General features: G+C 36.7%; 1 protein-coding gene across 3 annotated transcripts in view; it reads right to left on the bottom strand.

The window, feature by feature from the left end:
* Positions 1-721: 721 nt before the first annotated feature.
* The window catches only part of LOC100570812, a 244,928-nt gene continuing 234,236 nt past the window's right edge, over positions 722-11,413 (bottom strand). For all 3 annotated transcript variants that reach the window (XM_003242601.4, XM_003242600.4, XM_008182083.3), the window contains 3 exons: positions 8,502-10,197; positions 4,872-5,202; positions 722-1,422 (listed from right to left, as the gene is read on the bottom strand). In XM_003242601.4, coding sequence (XP_003242649.1) covers positions 974-1,422; positions 4,872-5,202; positions 8,502-10,197 — 2,476 coding nt within the window. In that variant the 3' untranslated portion in view covers positions 722-973. The remainder of the gene's footprint in view (positions 1,423-4,871; positions 5,203-8,501; positions 10,198-11,413) is intronic.

Raw genomic sequence — 11,413 nt, 5'->3', positions numbered from 1 at the left:
TAATAAGAAGAAAACACGCGGTTTTTTTCACGAGGTACAAGCGGCGCCGACAAACGAAACAATAACTACAATATAAGACGTATGATATTAATTATATAATAATATAATAATAATTAATAATAATATTATATAAGACGTGTAACATACACGTAATAACGCAATGAAATTATAATAATAATAATAATAATAATAATAATAATACTAAATGCCGCGCCGCCGTCTCCGATGACTATACAAAAAATATTATAGGTACGATAGGCACAAGAGTGTACAGACTAATAATAGTTTATATTTTTATTTCATAATTATCAGTGGGACGATTCCAATGAAAAAACTGGGGGGGGAGCCTAAAGCCCCTTAATTTAATTCCGGTTAGTCGACAAACGGCAAAAAATTACAAGGGTGCTAAGTCTCCAAACCGGGGGTGCTAATCATTCCCAAGCCACCCCGAGCCTCCTCTCTAATTACGCCCACGACGATGTAATGTTTATGTGAATAATTAAGTGTTCATTTTAAGACATTTATCATATAGACGTGTAGCGAGTGCCTTGTACCATATTATACCTACCTACTTTTTCGTAAAAGTATTATATTTTAAGAACTTTCACACTTTTAGTGTGACGGCGGTGGCGGCGACTGCGCGTCGGTCTCGAGCCGAGAAATGTAATCCAACAAGGAAAACGTACATAATATTTAATCATCATAATTTATAATAATAATATAGTGTATTGGGGGGCAATATATTATGTATGTTTAAAAAAATAAACGCAAGACGCAGAGGAGTCGTCGGAAGAATATTGGCGAGCGACGGATCGTACAACAAATATTTGTTTACAAATAATAATATTATTATGTTATGATCACGACAAGATCATAATAGTAACAATAAAAATGAAAAAAAAAACAATGACGATCGTAATATAATATTATTTTTATACTCCGATATATCATTGGATGGATGGTAGGTACGATCTCAGTCCGAGTCGCCGCACGAATCGCTCAGCGACAGGCCGGAGTAGCGGCGGCGTCGTTGTCGCCGGCAGTCGGCGGGCAGCACAGACGACGACGTGGACGGCCGCCGGTGGCCGGGCATCGCGGCGTGTGCGGCGTTTGCGGCCGCCGCGGTGGCCGACGAGGAACACGTGTACGAGTAGTATTTGCCGTGGCGGCTGGTGGCCGCGGCGGCCGAGGTGGACGCGGTCACGGGCGTGGACGCGGAAGGCCGGCGGGGCGACGGTGGGCGGTCGCTCGAGTCGGTGCTCAGCGATGTGGTGGACAGGTCGTCCAAGAAGTCAAAGTTGGAGATGGCCTCTCGCTCCTTGTCCCCGAACCGAACGAAGAAGTCGCTGCGGCCCACGATCGACTGTCGGAGTCCCGCTGCCGGACATCGGAGCACGCCGAAACCGTCGCGGATGGCGGACGCTGAAACATAATATTATTGTTATAGGTATTGTTATAGGTATTGTTATTATAATATATACATGTATACGGGTTAAATAAAGAGGAACGGAGGACTGTTGGTTCGTAGGACTCATTTGCGAGTTTTATTTAATTTAGATTTTTAAAATATTTATTTCTAGCTATAGGTAAGCTGCTATATAAACTCATTTCACGACCGTAGAAATATCAAATGTTACATTTTCACGAATAATACAAATTTCAATGCCTAGGACTTGACTAATATCCAGTCAATGGGTAAACTTATACACACTACAGCTAAGGGTATCGATGAAATATTATAATTATTATATTGTTTAATATTATGATGGCATAATCCTATTATATACCGGCTAGCTGTGACCTAACTTGAGATAACAAGGTAAATAAAAAAAATATAAATACTAATAACATTTTCTTAAAGTAATGTTTGAATAACGTGGATATTCGAAATCGTTTTTTGAAAGTCCAGTGCTAGCGATCAAGTTATAACTATAGCTACGCATATATCGACAAGCGCCATTCTATATATGGTTCTTGACTTTGGGTTAAGCCACAAGTACCCAAATAGGTGTACAGAAGTTACATGACTTTTGCTGATACAGATTATAAAGCCCCTACTTAAATTAACTGATCTTCGACTATTTTTATTATATTACAGAAGTCAAACAGGGTGATAAAGTTTTCTAAAAGTTTGGTTAAAAAACAGTAAAAATTTATGATTTCGGATATTTTTCTGAAATTATTGATGTAGGTATCTATAGATAGGCGCTCAATGTAGTATTGTACACTTGTATCTGTTTGACAAATATTTCTAACATTATACCCGTCCCACTTTCTATATTACATTAATAAATAAGAATCACTGAAGTTTAATGGCACAATATTATTATATTATATAGTTGTCTACTACAGTTTGAGTGGCAAGATACCTCGCAAACGTTTGTTTTTATATACCGCTAGCATATACTTTAAAAACAAACATAAAATATAAACGGTAAACGGTTCGTCATTTGATATCTATGTAGGCCATATCGGCTGTATGATATTATGTTATATATTGTATTGTAGGTATATAAATAAAAAGCTTTGAAAAATATTCCGCCGGCTATTATTTAGAATGCAATACAATATACATATTTTATGGGCCGCCAAATGGAACCATTTGAGTAAACAAAATATGACAAACGTTTTTGCAAAAATGTATACATTCGTAGTGTGCACGCTTTACACAAATAAATAATAATCGATTTTCAAAAAAAAATGCAATGTTTCTATAACTAAAAAATGAATTTCCCTGTTAGGTTAATAACGTTGTAATTATTGCTGGTATTTGTTGTACACGTAATATACACACCAACCAAGTCCGCGCCCAAGTCGGTATTTTATTGGAAAACTCGGCGAAAACGCTTATAGGTACACGCAAGTATATTATATTTGAATGTTTTTCACGCAAGGGACTTGTTTTATACCTATTATAATATTATATTGGAATAAGTGACAACAATTATGGTTTGTATTGTTTCAATTCTTATTTTTTAATGAACGTGAATGCGTGATTCTCTTTACCGTGATACTCTTTTCACTTACCGTATGTTTTATCACTAGTATTATTAGAGAATTTACGTAAAAAAAATATCGGTAAATTTACCAATAATCTGGTAAAAATGGTAAAATAGCTAAATCTTAGAGCCATTGTTGTTTTTTACTATTAGACATTAGTAAATACAATTTGTATTAGGTACACCTAACTATGTATACCTACTTGTTAAATTTAGTTCTTTCTAATAATAACAATAATCAACAAAAAAACTAAAAAATGTATCTAAATAATCTATTGTTTTGTATTAGACATTAGTAATTAGTACATTTTATAAAATATGAATATTTGATTATTCATATTAAATTAATAAATAATTTAAATTAAACTAAACTATCAAAATTCACATAACCTTTATTTCTTTCTAAGTCAAAACATTTATATTTAGACTTAACTTTTGTATAACAATTGTATATTATCAATATCACATTATCGTCCTTTTTGGTGTTTGCGATTTGCCTATATAAAATGTTTCCTAATTACCTACTGATATTTAATATTCTAATATATAGTAGGGGTGGCAGAATATTGAAACTATTGTCTATAACAAACTATATAAACAATAACAAGTATATCAATATTAAAAATGAAATATCACAGTATCAGTTGATAAAAAAGATATTTCTTTGCGATTCAGACTAGACGTTTTTGATTTCATTTGATTAGAGGGGCCACACAACATTTTTTTTGGTAAAAAATAATTTACCGGAAAAAAAATGGTAAAATCTACGGTAAATTTTTTTACCTGTAAAAATTTACCTGGTAAATTTACAGCACTCACATCTCTATATATTATTATAATTTATATTACCTATTTATTTTTGTATCACGCATTTTAGCATTTATACACGGTACTTACACTTACTCGAAAGATTAATCCAATTAAAAGATAAATAAAAAGATATATACATATATATATAATGTATATAAAAGCATAAGCTTGCGTCTCTCATTATAATAATACGTATATCAAAAGATACAAGAATTGCAGTTTACTGAACAAAAAATTGATTTCATAATAAATATGTACATTGTTCGAAGGATTTAATGATAATAATAATTATTAAGTCTACTGTGAGTCAAAACATTATGTCATGATTGACCACAGTGGATAATATTATACAATAATTGTAGCCTGTTCAAAAACAATGTGTGTAAAAAGTCCAAATTCACCGGGCCACCATACAAGACATAATATTGGCCTATGGTAATGGACGGATAATTATTTTGGATCGGCATAAAATCAGCACCTAATGTATATGGAGTTAACGGGCGGACGCTTCAGTTTATACATATCTATTTAAAAACAGCTGTTTAGAATATGTCATCGAATACTAAAATAATATGTACTACTATATCACTAACATAATATAAATTATACTAAAAAAAAGTGCGTGTTGCAACAGCGACGGGATGAAAATAAAAATATATTACAGCCCGTCACAGATGGCATCACGGTCAAATATTTGGTTTGCGTATTGGAAAAATAAAAAATTGAATTTTCAATTGAAATTATTTTATTATAATTATCAAAGATAAGACAAAGATTATTATTTATTACCATAGAAACCAGTGTATAGTGACGGCCGAACGTAACGTGAGAAATAATTATTTTTCGTAATGAAACCATGAAAGTAAAGAAGTTTAATTTCAAAAAGAAAATGATTTCATGAAATTTCAAGCTTTATACTTCGATATTTCTATAACATATACAATTTATTATTAGTTAGGTACTACGACGACGTAGGCTTTCGAACATCGGATGTTTTAGAATAATACCTATAATTGATTTTTGTATTTTTCATATAATATACGATATTAATTAATAATTTACCTTTTTTCTGTCTGCGCACCCGGTGCAACTTGTGCAGGCGGTTGTACGATTCCTCGTTTGCAGCATCGATTCCGGCCTCGGTGGTCCGCCGTCTGCTGGACAGGCGAACGACGTCGTCGTCCTTCGGGTCGCGTTCGTCGTCGCTACTGTCGTCGGTCGTGTCATTGCCACCACCAGCTCTTCCGCTACAGCTCTCGCCACTACAGGTTCTGCCACTGACGCCACTGCTGCAGCTGCTGTCATCGTCGTCTTCGCCGGTCGAAGCGCTACTCGTGCTGCTCGATGAACTCCGGCTGGACGCCAACATGACGTCCAACAGGTTGGCTCGTTCCTGCGATAAGGAAATTGCGTTAGGACGAGTTAGAGTAACATATTATTATAGCGTGCTAGTCGCAATATTATTATGTAGGTTTCTTAAAATCACGAACAGTTAGGTATAACAGTTGTAATAATACGTCGGAATAAAACCCTTTAGCGAAAATTATTTATATTTTCGAACAGCTGTCTTATTTTCGGAATGTTTGCAAACCTGTGGAAACGAATGAAACGGTAACACACATTCGAGCTCACTAAAATCGATTATCATCTAGCCTAGTTTTGAATTGATTATATTTTATACCTATATTATATAAGGAACAGTCCTAAATCTGAAGCTGTAGTAGTTCGGCACGTGAGCGGTATATTGGTTTTGTTATAAAATGTCACGAATTTTGGTGACCTAGACGATATTGTTAATTTTATACAAGAGTAGAAGACGATTTCAGCTACAGCAGCCGATACAATTTTGACATGAATCGTGTTTTACACAATGTGTGTGTTATAAAAAAATATGCGTATAGGTACTATTGGGAAATATTGTTATATTTTAACATTCCGTTTCCTGGGATTAACCATAAAGAAATAATAAAATAAAATATAAATAATAAGATCGATCGACGAAATTTGCATAACTTTTATTGGTCGTAAATTTATAATCAAATATATTATAATGTATAATATTATTATATGTTGTTACCTCGTAACGACTGTAGTATGTTATGCTGCCGTGCGACCGATTTGATCAATTATGGATAATAAAAGACAAAACCTATACGCCTATGCCCTATACGCACTGATGTTTATAAAAATAAAAATTGTAAATCATGATTTTTTGTATTAATCGGGGGGAGGGGGCTAGGAAAAATCATAATATGAATTCACGGATTTTTCGAGTATAACGAATTTCACAGTTATGTTTAACAAAAACAAAAAATTAGAAATTCATGATTTTTATCTGAGATGAGGAGGAAGCAGTGAACTTCATATAGAATTTACGATTAAACCGATATCTCTCAAACTCACACGAACTGCGTACAGGCGCACTGATGTTAAACAAAAAATAAAAATTCAATTTTGCATTAATTGGTGGATGTCGAAATACATTGATTCAATATGAATATAATGTATTGAACATAATAATATATCGTCTTATTGTGTATACAATAATACTGTGTCTTATCTAGTATTTAATTTATTATGACACTGAAGTTCGTTGTCAGTCGTCACAAACCCACGTACACCACCCAAATACATCGTAGGCGTCGAAGTCGTAATCGATGTTTGAAGTTTGAAGTTTGAACTACTACCGTCGTGCGACGGGTCGATCGACGTCGTTAGATGGAATATTAATATTAATTATATATTATGGTAATGTACCTAAATATTATTATTGTTCACTGGCCAGAGCGGATTAGCGTTTTTTAATGTTCTACTGCAACTGATAACCGTATGCATTAAGCCTAATTGAGTGTTGCAGTACGCGGAGCACAGTTATTAGGAAACCATCTATATAGAATCAGATTATACAGTCTGCGGAGGTCTTATCATCGCGCACGGTTTATTACATCCAAATACAGCAAGAGATTATCGAAAACCGATTTCCGTGTGGTAGATTTGATTACGCAGGGATGTAATGATATTATAATTAAAAAAAAAAATACCACAACGAAAAATTGATATTATAAAATAAGTAATAACAGTCGTCGTATTTGGGTTCCGTCACGCCGACGACTGTTTCAAATTATTCGGTTGTATTATTCCCCAGATTTCTATATAGAATAGAAGTCAGTGTATTATTTATAAATCATATTATTACGTGTGTTGTCACAGAGTCGATAACTATTTTCATAAAAGCATTGATACCATAGACATTTTACTCATAGACCGGCCCATCCTATACTAAATACATTGATAGTCGCATGCCAACATAGCGCAGTGATGCAGCCCATTTATGGATCAGTGCTACCATAAAATCTTGCATTCGGTGTATTAAAAAATAACTTAACTGGATAACAGTATTATAAAAACGTGCGAAAACACTCAAAAACACTACGAGATAATATTATATTATAATATAATAATATAATAATATTATAACGATTATTTTTTTACCGTATCAGAGTAACTCAGTAACCGAAAAGCGCCACCTATCATGACACGGCGGAAACGTGAAGAGGGCCGGTCTATGAGTAAAAGATCTATGAATGATACCGTACGCTGTAACTGATAGCAACTTTTTACAAACAAAAATTTTAATCGTAAATCTCAAAATCCTTTCTTAATTTTTCAGTAAAAAAAAAAATAAGTACAAATTATCGGGATAACAACTATCCTATATTTTAACGTGGACCAAATAACACACATTTAGCATAATCTTATCAAATTTATTAAGCAATTTTGGGGTGCATCGCAAGTAAACTTGTTGAATGCGTGTTTCTTTTTATATATTTAAAAAAATAAATGTTCATAATATAACGTCATTATTAAAAAAAATTAATCGATTAATTGTCCTTAGTATAAGCTTCAACGCTCAAAAAATGTATATTATATACATGAGGGGGAGGGGGGTTGATTACTTTTCTCCCTCGAGCTGAGAACCAAATTTGCATCGTTTTAGTGTTGTATATAAATAAAGTTTTTTTAAACTAAGGAGTTCAGTATAGGCAATATATGTGAACGTTCCGTGTGATTGGTTGCGTGCGTAGTAAATGATCACTATACAATATTATTTTAGCATGTACTATGACGTGTGACTGTTGTGTAAAATAAACATTTGAGTGCTTCCGAGTCAATAAAGCACAATGCCGTGGACAAAAAATATTATTATTTTGTCAAAAAGTATCAATAGTAATATTGTGGCAACTGTAATAACTACCTAACCTAGTTATCGAATAAAATGTCTGAAACTGAATTTGAATTAAAAAAAATCGTCAATTTTACTGTGAACTCGCGGAAAGGTGACAAATAACGAATAACATAATATACCAAACACCGAATATTTGTAGTATTGTAGTATTACGAATAGCTAATAACGAGTTGTGGAAACCTGGTTTTAAAGTGGGCGAAAACAAATTATGCTAGAGACTCGTCAGACGGTGCGTTACGACGTTTATAGACTCACAATCAGCCATCACCACTAACGATACTGTATATATTATGTTTATAAGTTATAGTATATGAATTTCGAAGGAGAAGTATTGGCAAACTAGGAAAAGTATTGGCAAACCAGGAGAAGTATTGGCAAACTTAGTTCCTTCTCCGGACCTCGATATCACGGGAAAAAAAAGGATATTAATTTCGAGCAAAACTAACCTTTGGGTCAGCGAAGTCAATGTCTCGTTCGACGTGAACCCATCCGGTGGGACAACAGCACGCCTCGTCCAGGTCAGGGGACGACGACGGAGAGCGACGTTCGACGACGTCATCCTCGGGAGACGTGCCGAAGAGGGGGTGGCTTCCACCGCAACCGTCCATCCAGTTCAGTTGGTCGATCAGATCCTTGGACGATGCAGCCGCCCACGCGGTGACCATGCACACCGTGGTGTCGGCCGTACAACCGCTGCTCGAACCACCGGCGCCGGTGGACGACGACGGTGGCTGTGGGGACGTTGACTTGGCCGACGCCTCTTCGTCTTCCTCCATCACGGTCCTGAGCAGCGTGGACAGGGGTGTAGATGCAGCCGTTGGCGATTGGTCTGCCGCGTAGCTGCAGTCTTCAGGCAGACACTCGATCTCCACGTCACTGCCACACAGTCCGCTGTCCTTGGAGTTGAGTAGGTTGTCGCTGCAGCTGTTACTGTCGTACGTCTGATGCGCCACCAACAGTACAACCGGTGGTGTGGGATTGGATGTCGGAAGCGCAGGTAGTGGCTGTGGTGTCTGAGGCCCAACATCGGCTTCCGGTTGGTCTGAGTGATGGGACTCCTCGGCTGGGACAGAGGGTGACGGCACTCGCGGTGGCTCTCGTTTATCTTCGGCTTGCCGGGACAAGCAATACTGCTGCTGTTCGGCGATAAAGTCCAACACGCTCTGCAAGGCCTGGTCGCGATCCAACTGCGCCTCGACCACCGGTGGCGTCCGATGATCGCATCCTCCACCCGTCACGCTTCGCGACGAGGTGGACGCCAAGCTTTTGGAGCTTTCGAACTTGACCAGTCGGTAAAAGTCACGAGTGAAGTCGGTGCCGGCAATCGGTCCAGGTGGTGGAAGCAGTTCGATGCTGTCCGCGGAGCAGCTGACAGAAGACCTCTTGGACGGCGGCGTATCCGCAGCCGCATACTCGTCCGCGCTCGACCACGAATCGCCACCCGGTGAACCCGAACCGTACGACGGCTGCTGGTGCTGGTGTTGGTGAAGGTGGTGGTGGTGGTGGTTGTGCTGCTGCTGCTGCTGACAGTCGTGCTGATGGTGATTTTGTACCTGGATCTGGCCTTGCTGCACGTTGAGGTGTTGCTGGTGGTGTTGGTGTTGATGTTGGTGGTGGTGGTGCTGCTGCTGAAAGTGGTACCACGACATGTCTCTGGTCGATCCCATGTCTTGCAGGAGGTCACCTTTTCGACCACAGGACGTCGACGACGAGCCGGCCGCATCATCTTCCTCTATGCACGGCAACGACTGTTGAAGTTTTCCATCCGCCGCCGACATCCGCTTCCAGCCAGTCGCCGTCCCGGTGCCGTCGTCCATACTCCAGTCTTCCAGCTCGGCCGCATCGTACTCCATCCGTTGCTGGATGGCGGTGCGCGTCTCGTCCAACCGGAGCCAGTGCTGCACATAGTCCATGTCCCACAGCTCGCCACCGCTGTACCACGAGGTCCGGTCCTCGTCCTCGACGAAACCACCCGTGGCCGCCGCCAGCTTAAGGAAAAGGTGTGAGTCTGAGTAGCTGCGCATGATGTTATGCACCGACGGCATACAGCGCAGCGGTGGGTAGCTGTGGCGCGGGTTGATGAAGCTGAACGAAAGGCTGAGTGGCACGAATATCACGTCAGTGTCCTCGCTGTTCATCACTCTGAATAAAAATTTTAAAACGATTATATATTATTACATTTTTCTAAATCTTTAAGGTCATATATTTCTGTGAAATAAGGGCAATTTTAGACAATATCGCATATAAACCCATAGATGTAATGAACCTACTTATGAACATAAAACCATGATATGTCAAAAATCAATTCCAAAGCTAAACATGCTGATAACCAGTGTTGGGAATAGATAACTAAAAAATTATCTAGATAAGATAAGATAATTTTAACAAAATATTATCTAGATAAAAATAAAGATAACATAAATGTAATTTATCTAGATAAAGATAAATACAACAATACATTTATCTAGATAAATATCATTTTTTTACACTTATTTTTATTGTTTTTTAGTATTTTTGTAATATTAGATTTATATCAATATAATGACATAATATTTATAATAACAACGGATTGAGCCTTTGAAATACAGTTCTACGAAGTTAATTTTAATTTATTTTTTAAATGGATCGGGAAATAAACCTATACCTAATTAATTTTAATATGCTCATTATAGCTAGTAGAGAACGATGCATAGTGCAAGCCTGCATGCAGGTTGTCTCGTAATACCGTCGTTGGCAATAATAACAAGAAATATATTCTTCTAATTTTATAAATAATTTATATTATATTAGAATTTTAGTAACATTGGTTTTATAATTTTGTGTGGCACTATAATATTTATCTAGATAAGCCCATTTTTTATCTAAGCTAAACATTAGATAAATCGTATTATAATTATCTAGATACTTTAAAAGATAATTTATCTAGATAATTCCCAACACTGCTGATAACTTGCAGTCGTATAATATTAAAACAAACATTATCATAATCGGAATTGATAAATCAACTCTCTTTATATTATACAAATGAACTAAGATCAATCATAAACCATCTAATATCACAATACTCGCAACAGTATAATAAATTGACAAAGTCCCCTGAAAAATATGACTAAATATTGTCTTGCACAAAAAAAACCACGAAGTCATTATTTTACATTAATTATAAATGATTTGAATTATATTGTATTTAATATTTATGTAACTTGCCCGATTATTATTGTCTCGCTGCACAACGAGTAGAATATGATTCAATATAGGCTATTGCGAACAGAACGGACGCAGACAGCGAGTAGCTGATGCCATAACGAATCGCCGAGTAAATTTTATTAAAAAAAAAATGAGTTCGTCTCTTATTTAT

The sequence above is a fragment of the Acyrthosiphon pisum genome, chromosome A1 (assembly GCF_005508785.2).
Source record: "Acyrthosiphon pisum isolate AL4f chromosome A1, pea_aphid_22Mar2018_4r6ur, whole genome shotgun sequence".
NCBI lineage: Eukaryota > Metazoa > Arthropoda > Insecta > Hemiptera > Aphididae > Acyrthosiphon > Acyrthosiphon pisum.
Note: the sequence above shows the minus strand (reverse complement) of the source record. Positions and strands in the feature narration are given on the sequence as shown.